This window comes from Ranitomeya imitator, chromosome 7, assembly GCF_032444005.1.
Source record: "Ranitomeya imitator isolate aRanImi1 chromosome 7, aRanImi1.pri, whole genome shotgun sequence".
Lineage (NCBI taxonomy): Eukaryota > Metazoa > Chordata > Amphibia > Anura > Dendrobatidae > Ranitomeya > Ranitomeya imitator.
In genome coordinates this window covers 44,851,050-44,875,395 of record NC_091288.1, presented here as the reverse complement: position 1 = coordinate 44,875,395, position 24,346 = coordinate 44,851,050, and the positions used below count along the sequence as shown (strand labels likewise).

The 24,346-nt window shown below is 40.5% G+C and overlaps 1 protein-coding gene across 1 annotated transcript in view; it reads left to right on the top strand.

The window, feature by feature from the left end:
* The window catches only part of LOC138646080 (dynein axonemal heavy chain 11-like), a 377,510-nt gene that overhangs the window by 4,093 nt on the left and 349,071 nt on the right, over nt 1-24,346 (top strand). Inside the window, exons 5-8 of the mRNA XM_069735549.1 lie at nt 1,499-1,831; nt 9,518-9,772; nt 16,626-16,795; nt 20,451-20,670. Coding sequence (XP_069591650.1) covers nt 1,499-1,831; nt 9,518-9,772; nt 16,626-16,795; nt 20,451-20,670 — 978 coding nt within the window. The remainder of the gene's footprint in view (nt 1-1,498; nt 1,832-9,517; nt 9,773-16,625; nt 16,796-20,450; nt 20,671-24,346) is intronic.

The window sequence follows — 24,346 nt, the reverse complement described above, 5'->3', positions numbered from 1 at the left end:
AATTTTTAGAAATTTTTCATGCTCATCAAAATAAAGTAAAAATATGTGACCACTGCAGACAAACATTAGCTGCACCAGTGCCGTTCGCTGGAGCCAATTATTGTCTACAGTGGTCACCTATCGCGTCACAATGGGCAGCACGGTGGCACAGTGATTGATTAACAGAGACAGGGACAACATCTGCAAGGAGCTTGTATGTTCTCCCAGTGTTTGCTTGATTTCCTCTGATTCTTCTGTTTCCTCCCACACACCAAAGATATATTAATAGGGAATATAGATTATGGGCACCAATGGGGACAGCGTTATATAACCGAATAAAACAAATAATAATAGAACCACTGACGGGTAGAATACCAAGACTGGAGGGGATCTTATAAGTGCCTGCATGATGGATGGGGGGATCTATAAGGCGAGTATTATTTTGTTTGTTAATTTATAATGTTCTAATCTTCTGGTAAATAAAAATTACATTCAAGGAGCTAAACAACCCTTTTATAAATGAAAGTCAAAAGTAGAAAATAATTAAAGGTGTTGTCCATTTTATCTTTATTTTTTATTTTGTTTGGGACCTGATTTTGTGCCACTTACTAATATGTAAATTCTAAAGGTTCTCCTCCTGCACTTGTTAGTTCTCAAAATAATTGCTGATGGATAAGTATGTGACCAGACCAGTCCATCTGCATTGTTTTTCTATTGGAGGAGGCAGATGGGCGGGTCTGGTCACATGTTCCTCCATCAGCAGACATTCTGAGACCTGGAGAACTGTGCAGTCTGTGAGGAAGGACGAGGAGAACCTGTAATACTTATGTATTACTAAGTGACACAAAATTCTGTGTAACACATTTGTTAAAATGAAGATAAAAATGGACAACCCCTTTAATTCATTCATAGTATAATTTGTTCTTGGTTCATAGTATTAAATCCTCATGTTTTCCACTTGTAAAATAATAACACCTATACTCACCTCTGGTGCCAGCACCATTTCAGTGGTGTCGGCATAGTTTTCCCAGGGATCGCATAACATTGTAATGTCATGCAACTCCTGCGTCCAATCAGCACTGGCTTCACCTGATTTTGGACAAATCACACTGCTGCTGCCCTCTCACTTTCTCCAGATGTATGTGACACGTCTGAAGGTGGGAAGAGTGGAGCCAGCGCTGATCGATCACCGAGATCTCGTGACATAACAATGTTACCCGATCCCCCGGGAAAGCCAGTGCCGACATCGCTGGAATGGTGCTGGCAGCGGAGGTGAGTGGAAGCGTTGTTATTTTACATGGGGGAATTATGAGGATTGAGAGGGGGTTGTCCGACTAGTGGACTACCCCTTTAAATACATGCTTAGCTTTGACTTATATACAAGTGGCATTAATGATGTGCTTATGTGTGTAATCTACAGAAGGGCATAGTGCAATGTGCTGATAAATGCACTATATACCTTATAGTAGCATAGGATGCATTTTGTTTGTTTGCTCATGTACTTACCTTACTTTTGCAGAGCAATCAGCAGTTGTTTCGGACCGATCTACACTCTGATAAATGGAAGACATACACTGAGTACATAGACCACATGATTTTAGAAGGATTGCGCCAAGCTGTGAAGTGCTCGCTCCAGTACCTGATTGATAACACCAAACCATCATGTAAAAATATGCCTCTATTTAAAGTGGATCTATTCCTTAATGGAAGTGAGATGAGCTTCGCGCCGTCCTTGGATCTTGACATCAGTGGCAATTTTTATACCATCATAGAAGGTTTACTCGTGGACACTTTTCGAATTGCACTTTTTATACCTCGTGTTGCTTTGCATCTGGGGAAAACCACTTATCAGGTATTTATGCCACTGTAGAGCGGAGTAAAACATTTTTATTTTGCCTCTCTGTTGCGGAGACATTAGCAATCAAAGTATTTGACACCTAATAAGTTTTGTTAAGTCCTAGTTGGTGTTATCTGATAGCAATTCTTTCAGGATGAAGACGTACACGTCCCACTGATAAGAATCTAATAACATCAACTTGGACTTTTCCAAGTTAAAGGGAACCTTTCTTGTCCCAAAACGCTATGAACTTTAACCCCCCTCGCCCCCGGCAGCTCTGGCTTTCAGCCATAGGGCACGACTTCAGTCACCGCTCGGTACATAGTCCAGCATGTTCCTCTTTAACAAAGAAGCCTCTAACTCAGTGATCAGATTGATTGCAAGGTCATTCCTTGCTATGAAAATTAACTTACTCACAAAACCCCCATTTCCAGTGATTTTAAGCTTTGCCACAAAACGCCCTGCTTACATAATTTCAGTGACCTTCTTGATAGCTCAGAAGAAAGTGTCAACAAGGACAAGGCAGCTTATGTCACTCTGTCATGCTGATTAAATGATAACAGCAGATTGGTTGCTTTAAAAGAAGACTTGTGCTTGAAATCATTGTATTCCTCTGTGAACCATGGTTACATCCAAGAAAACACATGCAGACATCATTGCTTTTACATTAAAAGGGCTTTTAAGGCACAGACATTGCTGTTTTTAAAATAGCCCCTAAATCAACCATTAATTAGATTATCAAGAGAGAGGGAGAAGTTTAGGTTTTGTGAAGAAGCTTCAGAGCATCCAAGAAAGTCCAGCAATTGCCAGGGCCATCTGCTGAAGAAAATTCAGCTGCAGGATCAATTGAACACCAGTGCAGAGCTTGCTCAGAAATGGCAGCAGGCAGATGTCAGTGCATCTTCAGGCATAGTGAGATGAAGGATTTTCCAGGCAGCCTGGTGTCAAGAAGGGCAGCAAATAAGTCACTTCTCCCCAATAAAAAACATCATGGACAGACTGACATTCTGCCGAAAGTACAGAAATTCACTTGCTCTAATGAAGCATCTGGAAAAATCTGGAACATCTGGAAAAATGACTCTCCAGATGAAGAGAGGTTAGTGTTATCATGAATCCTGCGTCATTGCAATAGTAAAGCATTCTGAGACCATTTATGCTTGGGAGCTCTTCGTCCATGGAGAGGCTCACTCACAATTTTGCCTAAGAACACTGTCATGAATAAAGAATGGGATCTAAACATCCTCCAATAACAAGTTCTCCCAAAGATCCAGGAGCAATTTGGTGATGAGCAAAGCCTTTTCCAGCATGACAGAGACCATGTCACATGGCAAAAGTGATAATGAAGTGGCTCAGTGCACAAAATATTTAAATTTACATTTTTCAAATCCCATTGAGAACCTGTGGTCAATGCTCGAAAACCAGGTGAACAAACAAAAGTACAGAAATTGTGATAAACTCCAAGCACTGAGTAGGTAAGAATGGGCAGACATCTGTCAAAATTTATCCCGGAAACCGATATCCAGCTGCTGGCGTTGAATTCTTGAAAACTGAGGGTCAACACTGTAAATATTGAGTCTTGGCATAAACTTAAAGAAATGTTTGAACACTTACAAAATGCTAAAATTGTACTTAATTGTGCCAGAGAAACATCTCAGCTAAAAGATCTAAAAACATTGAGGCAGTAAACTGTAAACTGTGAAAATCAAAAGTTGTATCAGGCTTAAAACGTTTGGCCATGACGGAATTCAGTCCATTCTCATATACAGTTAGGGCCAAAAATATTTGGACAGTGACACAATTTTCGCGAGTTGGGCTCTGCATGCCACCACATTGGATTTGAAATGAAACCTCTACAACAGAATTCAAGTGCAGATTGTAACGTTTAATTTGAAGGGTTGAACAAAAATATCTGATAGAAAATGTAGGAATTGTACACATTTCTTTACAAACACTCCACATTTTAGGAGGTCAAAAGTAATTGGACAAATAAACATAACCCAAACAAAATATTTTTATTTTCAATATTTTGTTGCAAATCCTTTGGAGGCAATCACTGCCTTATGTCTGGAACCCATGGACATCACCAAACGCTGGGTTTCCTCCTTCTTAATGCTTTGCCAGGCCTTTACAGCCGCAGCCTTCAGGTCTTGCTTGTTTGTGGGTCTTTCCGTCTTAAGTCTGGATTTGAGCAAGTGAAATGCATGCTCAATTGGGTTTAGATCTGGAGATTGACTTGGCCATTGCAGAATGTGCCACTTTTTGGCACTCATGAACTCCTGGGTAGCTTTGGCTGTATGCTTGGGGTCATTGTCCATCTGTACTATGAAGCGCCGTCCAATCAACTTTGCAGCATTTGGCTGAATCTGGGCTGAAAGTATATCCCGGTACACTTCAGAATTCATCCGGCTACTCTTGTCTGCTCTTATGTCATCAATAAACACAAGTGACCCAGTGCCATTGAAAGCCATGCATGCCCATGCCATCACGTTGCCTCCACCATGTTTTACAGAGGATGTGGTGTGCCTTGGATCATGTGCCGTTCCCTTTCTTCTCCAAACTTTTTTCTTCCCATCATTCTGGTACAGGTTGATCTTTGTCTCATCTGTCGATAGAATACTTTTCCAGAACTGAGCTGGCTTCTTGAGGTGTTTTTCTGCAAATTTAACTCTGGCCTGTCTATTTTTGGTATTGATGAATGGTTTGCATCTAGATGTGAACCCTTTGTATTTACTGTCATGGAGTCTTCTCTTTACTGTTGACTTAGAGACAGATACACCTACTTCACTGAGAGTGTTCTGGACTTCAGTTGATGTTGTGAACGGGTTCTTCTTCACCAAATTAAGTATGCGGCGATCATCCACCACTGTTGTCATCCGTGGATGCCCAGGCCTTTTTGAGTTCCCAAGCTTACCAGTCCATTCCTTTTTTCTCAGAATGTACCCAACTGTTGATTTTGCTACTCCAAGCATGTCTGCTATCTCTCTGATGGATTTTTTCTTTTTTTTCAGCCTCAGGATGTTCTGCTTCACCTCAATTGAGAGTTCCTTTGACCGCATGTTGTCTGCTCACAGCAACAGCTTCCAAATGCAAAACCACACACCTGGAATCCACCCCTGACCTTTTAACTACTTCATTGATTACAGGTTAACGAGGGAGACGCCTTCAGAGTTAATTGCAGCCCTTAGAGTCCATTGTCCAATTACTTTTGGTCCCTTGAAAAAGAGGACGCTATGCATTACAGAGCTATGATTCCTAAACCCTTTCTCCGATTTGGATGTGGAAACTATCATATTGCAGCTGGGAGTGTGCACTTTCAGCCCATATTATATATATAATTGTATTTCTGAACATGTTTTTGTAAACAGCTAAAATAACAAAACGTGTGTCACTGTCCAAATATTTCTGGCCCTAACTGTAATCCATTGGGTAAAGAAACAGCAAGATTGACCATGGATAAGTAACTTCACTGACATATCTCTTCTCTATTTTTGGAATCGGTCTGCCGTGCATTATATGAACATCATTCCCCGTCACCAGGCACAGACTCATTCTGTCTCCTTCATGATAAACAGAACACAGACTTGTAAGATTGTTATTGTACACTTCCACTTCATTCTAATAATGTCTAAAAATATTTTTTCATCACAATTTTGCTTTTTTATATGATCAACTGTTTCCACGTTCCAAGGGGGTAAACATGTAAATCAAAATTGTAAATTTTTGTTGTGGGAAATAAATATTACAAAATTCCTTCATAACCCAAAAGCTAATGCAAAAACATAATCTAGAAACCAAGAATTCCAGTATTAGGTCTCACACACAAAACTGTACACATTCCATCACATAATATTGAAACCTCATGGCTCACGAGAGGTTATATACCAGGAAACAATTTATCCCTGTTAATGATTCAATGTAGCATCCTGCAATTTTTCATACATTTTTTGCATGGCCCATTTATAATGTACTGCCAGGCAGAATATTCTAGATTAATTCATAGAGTTCCCAAAGTCATTGAGGTCTAATACATATAAATATTCTGCTACCAGTATTCAGATAATAGCCAACCTTTACCAAAGATAGCATAATTTTCTCCAAATTTTTAGTGTACTTCACCAATCCTTATTTATCAAATGTGGGGCCTTATTGATAAATTGAATGCAAATTATGCCAGTGCAACTTTTTAAGCATGATGTAAACTTCTCAATGTTACTAGTCAATGCTTATATTGTTTTGCTAAAATCGTGACTTTGTTTTCATGTTATTTGGTTCATTTCCCTATGTTGGAAATGAGCAGGCGTCTACTGTATGAAATGTTGCGTGTTAACGTCAAATTTAGCTCAAATTTTGACTATTTACAGTACAGACCAAAAGTTTGGACACACCTCATTTAAAGATTTTTCTGTATTTTCATGACTATGAAAATTGTACATTCACACTGAAAGCATCAAAACTATGAATTAACACATGTGGAATTATATACTTAACAAAAAAGTGTAAAACAACTCAAAATATGTCTTATATTCTAGGTTCTTCAAAGTAGCCACCTTTTGCTTTGATGATTGCTTTGCACACTCTTGGCATTCTCTTGATGAGCTTCGAGAGGTAGTCACCGGGAATGGTCTTCCAACAATCTTGACGGAGTTCCAAGAGATGCTTAGAACTTGTTGGCCCTTTTGCCTTCACTCTGCGGTCCAGCTCACCCCAAACCATCTCGATTGGGTTCAGGTCTGGTGACTGTGGAGGCCAGGTCATCAGGCGTAGCACCCCATCACTCTCCTTCTTGGTCAAATAGCCCTTACACAGCCTGGAGGTGTGTTTGGGGTCATTGTCCTGTTGAAAAATAAATGATGGTCCAACTAAACGCAAACCAGATGGAATAACATGCCGCTGCAAGATGCTGTGGTAACCATGCTGGTTCAGTATGCCTTCAATTTTGTATAAATCCCCAACAGTGTCTCCAGCAATGCACCCCCACACCATCCCACCTCCTCCTCCATGCTTCCCGGTGGGAACAGGCGTGTATAGTCCATCCGTTCACCTTTTCTGCGTCGCACAAAGACACGGTGGTTGGAACCAAAGATCTCAAATTTGGACTCATCAGACCAAAGCACAGATTTCCACTGGTCTAATGTCCATTCCTTGTGTTCTTTAGCCCAAACAAGTCTCTTCTGCTTGTTGCCTGTCCCTAGCAGTGGTTTCCTAGCAGCTATTTTACCATGAAGGCCTGCTGCACAAAGTCTCCTCTTAACAGTTTTTGTAGAGACGTGTCTGCTGCTAGAACTCTGTGTGGCATTGACCTGGTCTCTAATCTGAGCTGCTGTTAACCTGCGATTTCTCAGGCTGGTGACTCGGATAAACTTATACTCAGAAGCAGAGGTGACTCTTGGTCTTCCTTTCCTGGGGTGGTACCCATGTGAGCCAGTTTCTTTGTAGCGCTTGATGGTTTTTGCCACTGCACTTGGGGACACTTTCAAAGATTGCCCAATTTTTCGGACTGACTGACCTTCATTTCTTAAAGTAATGATGGCCACTCGTTTTTCTTTACTTAGCTGCTTTTTTCTTGCCATAATACAAATTCTAACAGTCTATTCAGTAGGACTATCAGCTGTGTATCCACCAGACTTCTGCTCAACACAACTGATGTTCCCAACACCATTTATAAGGCAAGAAATCCCACTTATTAAACCTGACAGGGCATACCTGTGAAGTGAAAACCATTCCCGGTGATTACCTCTTGAAGCTCATTAAGAGAATGCCAAGAGTGTGCAAAGCAGTCATCAAAGCAAAAGGTGGCTACTTTGAAGAACCTAGAATATAAGACATATTTTCAGTTGTTTCACACGTTTTTGTTAAGTATATAATTCCACATATGTTAATTCATAGTTTTGATGCCTTCAGTGTGAATGTACAATTTTCATAGTCATGAAAATACAGAAAAATCTTTAAATGAGAAGGTGTGTCCAAACCTTTGGTCTGTACTGTATGTAAATACAAAATGATTGCAGCATAAATGTACTTGTTCCATGCTTTTTTAAAGATATACATGACTTGCAACTTTGCGTTCAAAAATGTAACCTTGACCCCTTTTCATGTCCCTTCACGACATGTGATGTACATTTACATCATATTTCGTGCCCCTGACTCTGATGCGGGCTTGCAGGCTGAGACTGGATCTTTCCCAGCAAATGATGGCTGATTTAATCAGCCATCATGTGCTTTTAACAGCCGTGAGTGGAGATCTGACTGTGGCTGTTAACCTGTTAAATGGTGATGTCAATCTCTGACAATGGCATTTAACACGCGCCTCGAGGGAACATGTCATTCCACACGTCTATTAGCATAGCATGTCCTTCACATCACGTGATCCCTGGGCACCGATAGGATGCCATGACAGCTGAGGGTCTGCTGAATATCCCCATGCTTGTTATGATGATCCTCCTGTGAAAGCCAGGAGATTGTGATTTTCCCTATATCTAGCACAAGCGATCAGACGATCGCAGCTTTTAGTACTATTAAACACAGTAAAAAGTTTTTTTTAAAAGTTTTTGAAAACATGAAAAAAATAAAAAATACAAAAGTTCCTATCACCCCCCCTTATGCCCCATTACAAATAGCACAAATTAACAAAATAGACATATTTGTATCGCTGCACTTTATACCGCCGACCACAGCTGAGCGCTCCCGCTGTCTTTAGACAGCGTGGGAACCGCGGCTCTCTGACCGGTGGAGATGGTTTCACTGCCGATCATAAGCAGTGTTTGCCACACTGTCATGCATATGACAGCATGTCAAACACTGTATGGTCTGGCCCCCCATTCAAGTAAATGGGGTTCGGGTCTGCTGCTCAGTGTCTCTGGATGACAGGCTGTATGTACGCATCATGCAACCATGCAGCCTGCCATCTAGATGTATCGGAGCTGACTTTGAGGTCACATCCAGCTGTCCTTGACTTTTCTGCAGCAAATATGCGGCAAAAAAAGTCATCCTGCTTATTTTCAGCGATTTTTCAGCATCCATTCAATGGGTGAAAAACGCTGCAAACATGCTGAAAAAACGCTGAAAGAAGTGACATGCTCTATGTCCAAAGACACTGCAAAGCACAAAAACCTGATGACAAACTATAACTCGTGTCGCCAAAAAACAAGCCCCCATACGGTTATATGGATGGAAAAATAAAAAGATGGCTCTTGGAAAAAGGAAAAATGGTAAAATGGAAAATTGCCCTGGGGGTGAAGGGGTTAAGTTTTGGTGTGAGTGCTAAAAATTGTGTAATAAATGCATAAAACACTGGTATATTGGGCTTAGGCATTTACAGCAATTAGATTATCGAAATTTGCACCAAAATTTTGGTGCAAACACATTTATAAGCGTCCAGCAATATGTGCTCTACAAGTACAAGGAGTCTCTCTGCATATATTTTAGTGGAATATGGCATCTTGTCTGTCATTTTATGGTATACAGCACCACCGCTAGTGGTGTGTAAAGCATGAAATAATAATTAATTCAAAGTAGACCATTTCAGCCTAAAAATGTGGTCAGTATCGGTTATGATTGAATTCTCCGCCACTCTCAAAATTGAATAGTACTTTTTTTTTTCTCCTGTTCTTTGTGGAGACAATTCTACATTTCTCTCTTTATTGGGGAAAAAAAATAATCACAGTCTTTCACATACAGCTCATTTTTATGTCTTGCATGTAGCTCGACGTTGATGAGATGGAGGAGTTGAAAGAAATGCATGGAGAAATTATGAGAAGGGTGCACTCGACCATTGTTAATGTAAAAGAGTATCAGAGACGCTTTAAAAAGTACAGCTATTTGTGGACGGATGATAAAACTGAATTCATGAAGCAGTTCCTCCAGTACGGCCGCTTTCTTAGCACCGAGGAGATGGAATTGTATGCAGATTATGAGCTGCAGGAATGTTCTCCGCAGTTAGAGCACTTCAAGAAACAGGTAAAGCGCTGCAGAAACAAAATGACTCAATTTGAATTGTCATCCAGTGGAAAATATTATGGCTTCTCGCTGATATACACGGGTAACCGCCGCCCTGAAGCTGAACATCATCTCTCTGTTTTAACTGGAAAACCATCATATACCAAAATGTATATAACCCCTGTTCTTCTGAGTAATTGGTATTAAATGAAGAAGAACAGAGTGAGGAACAGTAAGATGGATGTTGGAGAAGACATTTTTAACCTTTGTTCCAGGAGAATTGTTTGCTACCGTTCATTGTCTCCGTAAAGCGAAGATTTATAGGGTCGGGTTGGGATGGTGGTTGCTTCTTTAAAGGGAAATTCAAGCTCCAACATCGAAGTCCTCAGATTGCGGTGCTGTTTTGTCCTTAATTTCTTAAAAAGCCTTTTAATTTCTTCCCTGAAAACAAACTCATCTCCCACAGGTCAAAATCTTTCGAGGTGTTTTACAGGTTCTCTGCCTCCTTACCATTTATGAAACCCTCAGCTTCTACGTGCCTCATCATCTGCTTCTATGGTTTAGGATCTGAGAGGTAGTGTCTCATTCTTCAGAAAGCATCATAAAATCATTCTATGCAAGACGTGTGGTCATCATCATACGTTGGGGGAAAAAGTTAGGACTCTGACTACATAATACTACTAAGCTGGCTGGAGATGATGTAAGAAATATACTTCAGGTAGTATTTATAAAAGACCTCCAAAAGTGTTGAATCAACTTGAATGGGCTCTTTCTGTACCTCTAATTTCACATGTAGGCACAGAAGTTTTGGGATTTTTGAAATCACACATCAGAAGAAATTATGGCATGGCACTTTGGATGTCATATTGCTTTTGTAGGTCAATAGCTCTGTACATGTGACATACAGTAAAGCAGCATGTGGCTCTGCCGTGTTCACATGGCTGCCACCAGGAATTTCAGGGCCCCATACTGGCAAATTTTTAGACCCCATTGAGACTCCACCCAGGCTCCACCTCAGCTCTGCATACACCCCTCAAACCTTCCACAGTCCCACCACCCACTCTTGGAAAATCTCCACTCCTGCACAATGTCCTCACCAATCACACATTAACAGTTCCAATAGAACACCATATCACATACATATCCATTAGCTATTTTTAGGTATATTTTTTATTTATTTTTCTTTACAGGAATGTGTCACATACATACATACACCTTGACCAGATCATAAATTACAGCCCCATAGTAACTAAATAATACCACATACGAGGAACAAATACCACCACACCATGACCAAATCACATGATACCATCACATAGTGACTGAATACTACAATACTGATCATTAATAAAAAAAAAAACCCACAATACTAAAATTACCATAAGTGCTTTTATACAAAGGAGCTCTGTACACGGTACAAAGTTTACAGTGTCAGTGTACAAGTAACACAGTAACTCATTAGTATGTGTATATAGTGTCAATGTATGGATAATACAGGTATCACCAGTGACATTATAAACAGGAGGTCTGTGTATGCTATGTAGTGTATAGTGTAAGTGTACAGGTAACACACTGATGTCTCTAGTTAAAGACATTCATCTTTGCTTTTATCTACATCCAGTGCAGACCGCCATCACTTCTTCCAGTTTCCAGATCATATTCTCCAATTCTTCCCCAACTTCAACACTGCGACCTATGAAGAAAAAAGCGACGTAGTGTTGCCATGCACGGTAACAGGACTTCCGCCCTACTGAAAACAGTATCCTCAAAAATAAAATACATCACAGCAGTAATAATATCCCTTAATTAGCTCCTACAATAATAATGTCCCACATCCTGGTCCCTTCCTGTAATAATGTCCCACATACTGGCCCCATATTTACTCTATTCTGGACCCCACTGGTATCATTCCTGGCCCTGATGTGTCTCATTCCTGGCCCCCATGTGTCTCATTCCTGGCCCTATGTGTTTTATTCCTGGCCCTGTGTGTCTTCATCTTGCCCCCATATCTTCTCCTGTCCTGGCCCCATACAGTTCCATCCTGCCCCCATATTTTCTCCCATCTTTGCCCCATATGTCTCCATCCTGCCCCCATATGTTCTCCCATCCTGGCCCCAAATGTCTCCATCCTGCCCCCATATGTCCCCCCATCCTGGCCCCATGTGCCTTCATCCTGCCCCCATATGTTCTCCCATCCTGCCAATATATGTTCTCCCATGCTGCTACTATATGATCTTCCATCCTGGCCCCATGTGTCTCAATCCTGCCTCATATGTTTTCCCATTCTGGCCCCATGGGTTTCAATCCTGCTCTCACATGTTCTCCCATCCTGCCCCATATGTTCTCCCATCCAGTCCCCATGTGTCTTCATCCTGCCCCAATATGTTCTCCCATGTTCTCCGACCCTGGCTACAGTTCAGCGGCGCCATCTACCTCATCCATTTGATGCGCGAACACGCCAACACTTGGCAGTGACATCATCGGCTGCAGGCCTATGTTTTCCTGGAGGCTGATAATTATTGGCGTGCAGAAAGCTGGTGGCTTCCTGCGCAGCAATAGATTTCAACTGAATGTGCATCTGACGATTCACATTTAGAAACTGAACCTGCTGAATCCTGCCACTGGGGCCCAGTGAGCAGAAGCAAAAAAAGGGTGGCCCCTGTCTGTGACCCCCCTCCTTGCTTTTGCTCACCAACTGTTATGACCTGGTGGTCAGGACAATAATGGACCTGGTGGTTAAGAGCACACGGAATGACCTGATAGTTTCTGATAATAAAGGACGAGCTCTGGGATGTGGGAACTCTGCTGACCGCAATCCCTAATCCTATCAAACACACTAGAAATAGCCGTGGATTGCGCCTAATGCTCCCTATGCAACTCGGCACAGCCTAAGGAACTAGCTAGCCCTGAAGATAGAAAAATAAAGCCTACCTTGCCTCAGAGAAATTCCCCAAAGGAAAAGGCAGCCCCCCACATATAATGACTGTGAGTAAAGATGAAAATACAAACACAGAGATGAAATAGATTTAGCAAAGTGAGGCCCGACTTACTGAACAGACCGAGGATAGGAAAGGTTACTTTGCGGTCGGCACAAAAACCTACAAAAAGACCACGCAGAGGGCGCAAAAAAGACCCTCCGCACCGACTCATGGTGCGGAGGCGCTCCCTCTGCGTCCCAGAGCTTCCAGCAAGCAAGACAACAAAAAAATAGCGAGCTGGACAGAAAAATAGCAAACCAAAGAAATACAAGCTGGAACTTAGCTTCTGCTGGGAAGACAGGTCACAAGAACGATCCAGGAGTAAACTAGACCAATACTGGAACATTGACAGGTGGCATGGAGCAAAGATCTAAGTGGAGTTAAATAGAGCAGCCAGCTAACGAATTAACCTCGTCACCTGAGGAAGGAAACTCAGAAACACCCACCAGAGGAAGTCCATGGACAGAACCAGCCGAAGTACCATTCATGACCACAGGAGGGAGCCCGACAACAGAATTCACAACACCAATGCCCTGATGGCAGCCCTGTTTGTGGATAAGGCTTTATTTAATACTAGATTGTGGCCCGATTCTAACGCATCGGGTATTCTAGAATATGCATGTCCCCGTAGTATATGGACAATGATGATTCCAGAATTCGTGGCAGACTGTGCCCGTCGCTGATTGGTCGAGGCAACCCTTATGACATAATCGTCGCCATGGCAACCATTATGACATCTACGTCGATACTGTGCCCGTCGCTGATTGGTCGAGGTGAATTCGCGGCAGACTGTGCTCGTCGCTGATTGGTTGAGGCAACCTTTATGACATCATCGTCGCCATGCTGTGCCCGTCGCTGATTGGTCGAGGCCTGGCGGCCTCGACCAATCAGAGACGTGGGATTTCCAGGACAGACAGACAGACAGACAGAAAAACCCTTAGGCAATTATATATATAGATTGTATAGTTTACATATTGAATAGGACCTAGTATCACTTTTCTTTGGCCATAATATAAAAATAGGGGCACTGCAGGTCTTCTGCATACTGATAAGGGTTACTACATTTGCTTTTATAAATTGCTTTATTGGAAAATCTTTGCCCCAAACAATCATTCATAAAAATCCCACACACAAATATAGCGACAGATTTACTACGACTTGCTAATTTTTATACAAGGCAAACTTTTTGACAGTATGAAAATAAGACAATTTTATCAAAATGGCTCCTGTGGTTTGATAAATTGTATCTTTGGACTATCTAGTCTATGTGTACAACACCTATTAGTTGACTTACGCTAAGAGCAAAATTTTCACTTTGTGTGTGGCATCTCAGGCCACGTTTCTTTCCTGTGAAGTCATATCCTGTCAAGGGTTTACCGCAGCAGAGAGGAGCCAGAAGACCGCAGCGTCTGATTTCTCCTACTTCTGCACTGATTAGAATCACTTCACCTTCATACTAAATGGTGTAAATTTCTTTTTGCAGTGCAAGAGTTAATCTGCTCAGTTGATAGCTCCTGGATGCTTTCCTGCATTAAGGCTCTCAGATGTGCCCTGTTAGCCACTCCCTTCTCTGTCCTGGCTAGCACTCTGTTTATGAATGTATAAGTAGTATTTTCCTTTATCCCTTTTCATATTACCTTGTTAGTCTGGTTAGTGTATTACGTTACACTACTACTCTCTTCTTCTTTGGGTGGGTGAAGGGTACTGAATTAAGGCAGATTCAGGAGCTAAAGCAAGGTACGTGGCCCGGCATCTTCACCATTAAAAGTAATCAGTTGAACAGGAACAGGGAATGAGACACTGGTCCTAGTGATACCCGACAAAAGAATTGTGAGATATCCCCTTTCAAAAGAAACTACGTGTCCGTGTCGAGTAAGCATGAAAAAATGTCTGAAACACCTAACATATGTGGTGTAAGCCATGTTAGATAGTTATATTCGTTACACATTACCACAGAATTCTGTCATATTTACAGTTATGTGAAAAAGTTTGGGCACCCCTATTAATCTTAAGCTTAATATTTTATAAAAATTGTTTTGTTTTGCAACAGCTATTTCAGTTTCATATATCTAATAACTGTTGGACACAATAATGTTTCTGCCTTCAAATGAGGTTTATTGTACTAACAGAAAATGTGCAATCTGCATTCAAACAAAATTTGACAGGTGCATAAGTATGGGCACCCTTATCATTTTCTTGTTTTAAATACTCCTACCTACTTTTTACTGACTTACTTTTTTTTGGTTTTCTAACCTCATTGAGCTTTGAACTTCATAGCCAGATGTATGCAATCATGAGAAAAGCTACTTAAAGTGGCCACTTGCAAGTTGTTCTCCTGTTTGAATCTCCTCTGAAGAGTGGCATCATGGGCTCCTCAAAACAACTGTCAAATGATCTGAAAACAAAGATTATTCAACATAGTTGTTCAGGGGAAGGATACAAAAATCTGTCTCAGAGATTTAACCTGTCAATTTCCACTGTGAGGAACATAGTAAGGAAATGGAAGAACACAGGTACAGTTCTTGTTAAGGCCAGAAGTGGCAGGCCAAGAAAAACATCAGAAAGGCAGAGAAGAATGGCAAGATCAGTCAAGGACAATCCTCAGACCACCTCCAGAGAGCTGCAGCATCAACTTGCTGCAGATGGTGTCACTGTGCATCGGTCAACTATACAACGCACTTCGCACAAGGAGAAGCTGTATGGGAGAGTGATGCAAAAGAAGCCGTTTCTGCAAGCACGCCACAAACAGAGTCGGCTGAGGTATGCAAAAGCACATTTGGAGAAGCTAGTTTCTTTTTGAAAGAAGGTCCTGTGGACTGATGAAACCAAGATTGAGTTGTTTGGTCATACAAAAAGGCGTTATGCATGGTGGCCAAAAAACACAGCATTCCAAGAAAAACACTTGCTACCCACAGTAAAATTTGGTGGAGGTTCCATCATGCTTTGGGGCTGTGTGGCCAATGCCGGCACCGGGAATCTTGTTAAAGTTGAGGGATGCATGGATTCCTCTCAGTATCAGCAGATTCTTGACAATAATGTTCATGAATCAGTGACAAAGTTGAAGTTACACAGGGGATGGATCTTTCAGCAAGACAATGATCCAAAACACCGCTCCAAATCTACTCAGGCATTCATGCAGAGGAACAATTACACTGTTCTGGAATGGCCATCCCAGTCCCCAGACCTGAATATCATTGAACATCTGTGGGATCATTTGAAGAGGGCTGTCCATGCTCGGCAACCATCAAACTTAACTGAACTGGAATTGTTTTGTAAAGAGGAATGGTCAAAAATACCTTCATCCAGGATCCAGGAACTCATTAAAAGCTACAGGAAGTGACTAGAGGCTGTTATTTTTGCAACAGGAGGATCTACTAAATATTAATGTCACTTTTCTGGTGAGGTGCCCATACTTATGCACCTGTCAAATTTTGTTTGAACGCAGTTTGCACATTTTCTGTTAGTACAATAAACCTCATTTCAAGGCAGAAACATCACTGTGTCCAACAGTTATTAGATATATGAAACTGAAATAGCTGTTGCAAAAAAAAAAACAATTTTTTTATAAAACATTAAGCTTAAGATTAATAGGGGTGCCCAAGCTTTTTCATATAACTGTAGCTTAGTAAATCCTCTACGGATTCCTCTTCTATTAATACTGGGGACCACTCTATTGGGGAGGTTCCTGAAAAAAAACATACTTGATAGCAGGAAGGACATTGAGGCCCTGTGATGGCACATAGAGTGCTTTCTATAAAAAATCATTATCATTAAGGGGATCGACATACATCTCATAGTGAAGTATCTGTTATCAGGCGGTTTGCATTTCCAATGTTTCTCCACTGGTTCCTTGCATTTTATGTATTATTGAATATTGATTTGTTATGTTTCCTCAGATCAATATTTATGAGTCACTTTATGATGAAGTTGAGGAGTTTGAAGATGAACGGACATTTAATGGGTGGCTCCTCGTAGATATAAGACCTTTTAAAATCTCTCTGATGAATGCCGTCAAGAGATGGAGTTGGATGTTTAAAGATCACTTAGTAAATGATGTTACATGCAGGTAACTTCCGCATTTCAATATATTTTTGCTACCCATTTTGGGCTTCAGACTAGTATATCTAATGCAATTTCAGGACCAATCCTTTTGACCCTCATTAATAAAGCAAGTGCTGCAACAGTACTGCCATTCATAATGTTCCCACTGATGGAGGGGCACGTGACCAGACACTTTCATCAGCCTCCTTCAAAATAAAACATAGTTCATGGGAAATTCTGCTTATAGATGGCAGTGGTTACATTCCGTTCTAGAAGCAGGCTCATTAAGCACTGCAGTCCCATTGCAGTCCATGGATATAGCTTTATTGGCAGGGGGTCAGGGCATTTGATTATAAGAATAAGTTCCTAAATCATTGACTCACTTAACATGAGAAAGACACTAGTACGGTGCCAAAACAAGTTGGAACAATAAAGAACCATTTTGAAATACAAAAGGCCTCTCGTTTACAGCAGCGCAGCCTGTTCAACGTTATATCGTCTTCTACAATAGAACGATGACCCGTCTCCAAAAGTCTACTGAGCAAAATGGATAATACTTTTAGGAAAGGTAGAGCCCTTGTAATTAATTAATGAAGTAACAATGAAAACATCATTGCACAGAGATGTCTAAGGAACAAATAGTTTTCTTAAGAGTTTTTTGGAATGGGACCACCCCGAAAAACTGCTAAAAGATAGCTCAAAAAATGTACGAAAAACCCTTCCCATTCATTTCTGTTGACAAAATCTTCCTGTTCATATGCTCAATCTTTTGAGCATTTCTATTTGCTTCAGGTAATCAAAAGTGCCAAGCATTTAAGAAAAAAAGCGTGCTGTAACCTTTTCAGGCGTCTTCCGATATGAAACCGCTCCATACTTTACAATAGAAGGCAATTTTAAGCATAAAAAACATCACAAAGACCACTGGGTGCATACTTGAACGGTATGTGCACCCTGAGCTTTGTTGATGTGGTCAGAAATGATGAGTTTTTCAAGCAGAACCTGCCTCATGAGAGTTTCCTATTTAGCGTTTTTTAGACCTTTTTTGTCCTTAAGGCTACGTTCACATTTGCGTTGTTGTGTGCTGCGTCGGCGACGCAACGCACAATGCATGCAAAAACACATGCAAAACGCTGCGTTTTGTGACGCATGCGTTCATTTTTATAGCGCAAAAAAAATGCAACAAGCAGCGTCCTCTGCGCCCTGACGCTTGCGCCCAAAAAACGCATGCATCACAAAACGCATGTCCATGCGCCCCCCATGTTAAATATAGGGGCGCATGGCGCATGCGTTGCCGCGGTTGCGCCCGACGCAAATGCGAACGTAGCCCAAGCTGTTTTTTTGTTAGCGTTTTGTTAACGTTCTCTTGGAGGTGTTTTTGATAAAATTTTCTTAACATTTTTTAGCATTTTTGTGGGCGATTTTCTCACTTTTTGATCTGTTAAGCAATTAATAAAACGCTAATAGTTTGTTAGGCAAAAACATCTAAAAGATGATTACAAAATGTTCAAAAGGAAATGCAGGTGTTTTTGTGGCTTTTTTTCTTGTCTTTTCATTGACTTCTATTGCAAAGTATGGAGCAGTTTCCAAACGGAAGGATTGACAGGTCTCTTTTTTTTTTATCTGATTGACGTGTTTTAAACAAAATTAAAGTAAATTAATAATTAAAAATGCACAGAAGACTGAACATCAATATAATTTTAATAGAAATGAATAGCAAGAGTCTTCAAAGAATTATTTTTTTAGAGACCTTTTAAAGACTGTTCCAAGCTCTTTTTTTACGGATAAAAATAGGCTGGGGAGACAATGAAGCACAAATAGGGTCTTATCCAGTAGAAAAGAGAGAAAACAGAAAAACAGTTTATGCTCATCTTGTCGGGTTGTGACATTCTCAAATCCCGATTGAGCTTGTCAGAGCAGAAGGCTGCTGCCGGTCCATCAAGGCAGATAAAATGTAGACAAATGGAAAGATGGATCTGAAAGGATATTTGGACAAACCACTATAGATATTTGTCATAGCCCCATAGACTCTTTGGCACCTTTATTGATGGGATTGACTGGTGGGCTGACTAGAGACAACTCTACCATATCTGGGGATCTTTTACCCGACCAACATACATGAGTATGGTGTCCTCTGTCTTATATAGGTCCTGGCTGGGACAACCTTGTTGAGCATTTGGTGGTCTACTATGGTCCCTTATGCAACCTCTTGGAGCTCTATATATTAAGGGGTAACTGTATCTTATATTGCTTATACATTGGGTACTATTCCTCTATATTATAGAGGTTTTGGTTATGGTGGTTTCCCCTTATTGATATGATAATCTTGTTGTATGAATACTACTCAATCATTTAGCTTATTGTAGCTTGATGTGAATGAGGTAACAGGGGGATTATGCCTTTGCATGTATGCTAATTGAACTTTTGGTATAATTTACCTATCAATAAACTGTGTGCATTATAGGGTAAGGTTCCTTGTTTCTTCATCGGGGTACTTTTTTTTTCCCCTTCTCAGGTGCCAAAAACATACGATCGTCTGGTGGGGTGTGCAATTTTCCCTTTGTCATTGTGAGAGTTTTGTTCTGCTTTTTAATTGTTTTTAATATTTAAGCTTGCTCTTTGCTCTCTAATAAAAATCTATATTTGGTATTTTTTTGTGTTTATCCCGTTGATCTCCATTACAACATGCCTTTTTCTACTATTTGGTTTGTGGTCCTCTTTCATGTTGTGGTAGATTCGGGGTTTGTTACTAAGCGTATTTGACTGATTAGTGGTGGTGCCCTCCATTTGTTCTAGATTTCCTGATGAAGAAGTATTGTATGCTTTGAACCGCCTTGACAATTAAAAACCACTTCCAAATCCATCTTTTCATTTGTCTACTTACCGGTAGCTTTTTTTAGGCATTTTTTGAGCATATCTGCTCTTCAAAACTCTTTAAAAAAATCTCTATGCGCACACAGCTTTGGGACATGGGATCATTGAGCCTTTTTTTACTGAGTTTTGGGGGAGTTTTGAGGATTTTGAGAGTTTCTGTTAAGTTTCCGTTCCAAAAACTCACCAAAAAGACTCAGTAAGCACATACCCATAAAGTAACCACTTCAATGATGATCATGAAACCTTCTTTTTCTCTTGACATAGTTGATGAGAAGCTATTGAAAATATCATTAACACTTTTTAATGTACTTTATGACTTCGACGTTGTACTTGTCTGTACTATCAATCCCAATTACCCCACATTACCTCTGGACAATGATGATGTACTGATCATACTATCGATAATTTCCGTAACCTTAGCATCCAATTGTGAGATTTGATGACGTTAAAGCATCAGCCTGTGATTGTGTGTGGTCAAGTTCAGAAAGAAGCAAGCAGTTGTGTGAATCAACATCGCTTGAGCTGAGATCAATAGAAAATTGGTGCAACTGCAAGAAATTTAATAAAATAAGAAAAGAACCAATATTTTTCTTATACATCCACTGCTGCTTCCCGTGGTTCCCACCGGTCTTTACTACACTGCAGTGATGACATCGCCATCTACCCACCTGACCACTGCTGCCAATCATTAGCCTCACAATTTACTGAGGCCAGTGATTGGCTGTTTACCCCTGTTTAAATTCTAATTATATATTTATTTTCCAAACTAAAAATGCTATAAATTTCTTCATTTTACTATTCATACTCAGTGTTAATGAACTTGACGAATTCATTCAAAATACCGAGAAAGGCTTCTCTAAGAAAGTAAAGGGTGAGGACTATGATGTGCTTGTGGAAACTATGGGTCATCTGATGGCAATTCGGGATAGACCTTCCACTGAGGAGCATTTCAGATATCTTAGATCTATGGCTGAGCTTCTGCGAACCTACGGACAGCAACTACCTGACCATATCTACGCCCAGCTAGAAGTAAGTGAGAAGGTTTGCTTTACAGCATTTCATCAGTTTTACATTAGGCGACTTTTGCTTTTAGATTTAAAGGGACACTGTCACCTGGATTTGGAGTGAACAATCTTCAGCCATGGAGGCGGGGTTTTGGGGTTTTTGATTCACCCTTTCCTTACCCGCTGGCTGCATGCTGGCTGCAATATTGGATTGAAGTTCATTCTCTGTCCTCCATAGTACACGCCTGCGCAAGGCAAGATTGCACCTTGTGCAGGCATGTACTACGGAGGACAGACAATGAACTTCAATCCAATATTGCAGCCAGCATGCAGCCAGCAGGTAAGGAAAGGGTGAATCAAAAACCCCGCCTCCATGGCTGAAGATTGTTCCCTCCAAATTCAGGTGACAGTGTCTCTTTAACAAATAATACAAATCACTTTCAGCACTATATTTATTATTATTAACACATTTTTTTCAGTTTACATTTTAAAATATGTAGCAGTTTATACAGTTTATGTTTTAATGTTTTAAAGGGAATCTGTCACTTTTGAGTTTTTCAAGTTACTAATACGTGCATACAGGTTGTGTTGTATTGTATTAGTCATACCTGTATGCCTTCTGTATGTGGCCTTGTTTAGTAAAAAGCCTTGATCTTCCAGGCTGTGGGATGTAGGCTGCCCAGAAGATTAGACTGCCTCCGGTCTTCACTATAAGATTTCTCCCCCCTTCTCTACAGACGTCCCTTTGAAATCCTGCACCTGCGCATTCTTTCTGCCATTGCCCCTCTGCAATGTAGGGAATTCACCATCACTGTGCGCCGGAGATCGCTGGGACCAGAAGTTAGTGACCCTCCAGCCCTTGGGCACATCAAAATTGAAGACAATGCCCACAAAAAGGTGGAACAGAGCAGAGGACCAACGGCAAGATCGAAGCTATGAAAGATGATTTTTACTAAACAAGTTAGCATCAAGGTGGCATACAGGTTGGACTAATTTCAGCTGTATGCAACCTGCATGCCCATATTATTAACTCGAAAGCTCAAAAGGAAGACAGATTCCCTTTAATTGGGTTTTCATGCATCCACTCTAACAGTATGAATAATTTGGCAAGTGTCCTTCCATGTGCAGGCCAACAATTAACGACATATTGTCTGCAGTGAGATCCACCAAGGTGCTGATATTAGATAACTGATGGCTGTTTGCTCCTTTGGCCAACACATGACCCCTACTATATATATATATATATATATATATATATATATATATATATATATATATATATATATATTCCAAGTCTTCTAAGCCTGGAATGAACAAGTTGGCATAAGAATGTCATGCAATCCCTGGGAGAGCCAATGCTGACACCGCTAGAACGGCAGTGGCGGCATCGGAGGTGAGTATAGGTGTTATGTTATTATTTTACTATGGGGAGATACATAGGGATTCGGGAGAGGTGGTCCGCGTAGTGGAGAATGCCTTTAACATTGAGCAAGAAAAGGAAAGAAAAGAAATCAATTTGCTATGTAAGAGCACCGTTCTCATTAGGTCTAGGATATTTATTTAATAATGCATACACTTTGTAATATGACATCTGGCTACAGATCTAAGTGAAAGCAATTCTGAATGCTAACATTTATAGTGGAATTCCTGAATTTTTTTTTTTTTTTTTTTTTTTTTGGGGGGGGGGGACAGAAAAGGCGAATGTAAATGGTGAGATGGCTACATTTATTTATTTTTTCCCGGCATTATTGTGTTATTATGATCAGTAGGCAATGCTGCGACATATGCGATGACTCCTGAAACGGCTCTTTAATTGTTCATAGAAATTATAGACAATTGTTAATTGTAGGTAGTGATACTCCATACACAAAAATAGTCATTTTCTCCTGGTGTCAATCCTACCCATAAATAAAGATTAAATCCTCCGAGATGCAGTTACCACACAAAACATTGAAATCATTCAGATTCTCAGTGTGATCCAAAGTGTATTTATTCAAAATACCCTTTTCTTCCATCTCGTGCTCGTCTCCCATGTTTCACTCGTATTTAAAGTTGGTGACAATGCATTCCACACTTGTAAAATGTCACTTTTTCCTTTTTTTTCATATCATGAAACATGATGGACAAATTTCAAATGATATGGAAAGCAGCTAAGCGGAAAATCCACATGTAATACACGCATTAAAATTCCCTCGCCTAAATATCTCAAACCATGGGCAGAAACACAAGCTAGCCCCGGAGAGGAGAAGAATACCTCGTTAGGAGCCTGGGTTATTTTACTAATTATTTCAAATTGCTTTAAATTGTATGGGCTCAATTTTACTACTGAGTTAAGCCTTGTGTAAAGCTTTTTTTTTGTAGTAAGGGAGAAAGGTTTTTGATGTCTAATTTCTTTGCAAATATACAGACCTATGCTGTGCGGCTAACTTAGTGACTGACCTTTGAAACTGATTACTTGCTTTTGAATTCAGATCTCTGTCATAGCGATTAAATGCCTCCCGTGAAAACATGTTCCACTATGGTAATATTCTTTCAAAAAAGCTGAATTTCCACAATTGGTGATTCCCTGCCTCTCCCCTACACAATTGTACTGTCTCATTTGTATTCACCTTCAATCCGATGCCAAATGCAAATCACGAAAAGGTACAGGCCAAAAAAAAAAATGCCGCTGTAGGAAGAAAAATAAATAAAGTATATAATATAAAAAAAATATATATTTTATTGTATATTTTTGTATGTGTTTGTATTTATGTATAGTCAATATTTGCAATAGTTTAGTTTTTAATCTACATGCTTGAATGAATGAATGAATAAATGAATTAAACAATAAATTTTAATGGGTTGTCCACTTTTATATTTCAATAGTCCATAGGAGTGCCTTGTTTAAAAAGAAGAAAACTAGCTTTGCACACTGACCGCCACTGCAGCTCGGACTCTCTACATCTTCCTCGGTGTTCAGCTGCAGCGGTGACATCACATCTGAAGCATGTGACCATTGTAGCCTATCACTGGGCTCGCCTGTGATGCCCCAGTGATTGGCTGGAGTGGTCACGTGATGAAGTCATGGCATCGCCACTGCAACTGTGGCAGCAAAGACTGGTCTGGAAGTAAAGATGCCATGGAGAAATGTTCTGTAATTATAGCTAATCTTTTTAAAGGGCACCTGTCATGTAAAAAAATACTATTAACCTGCAGATATGCTGTTAATCTGCAGTTTAATAGCATGCTGACACTGTGCGGCCGCTGAAAGCCCAGCTACTGGGAGGAAATTAACTTCTTCTCACCAGCCTCTGGCTTTCAGTCATAGAGGCGTGGCCAGCCGGTCTTCAGTCACCGCTCAGTGTATAGTGGGCAGTGGCTGTAACCACACCCTAGCGCTGACTGACAGCTGACTCTGTACTGATATACCGGGAGTTCATTTCCTCTCAACAGCCGGGTTTTTAGTGCGCTAGCCGCATAGATTTTGAATATTATTAGCCTGCAGATTAATCACATGTCGGTAATAGCGTTTTTTCACATGACAGGTTCCCTTTAAATATGGCAAGCCTGAAGACTATTTAAATTTAAAAGTGAACAACCTTTTTAATACAACAAGTAAGGCTAGATGAAATGAGCTTGGACGTCTCTCGCTGTAATGGCTTCTATACATGGCTCTAAATATATCATTACTGTCAGGGGCAGAACATTGGTGCAGCCTGTGC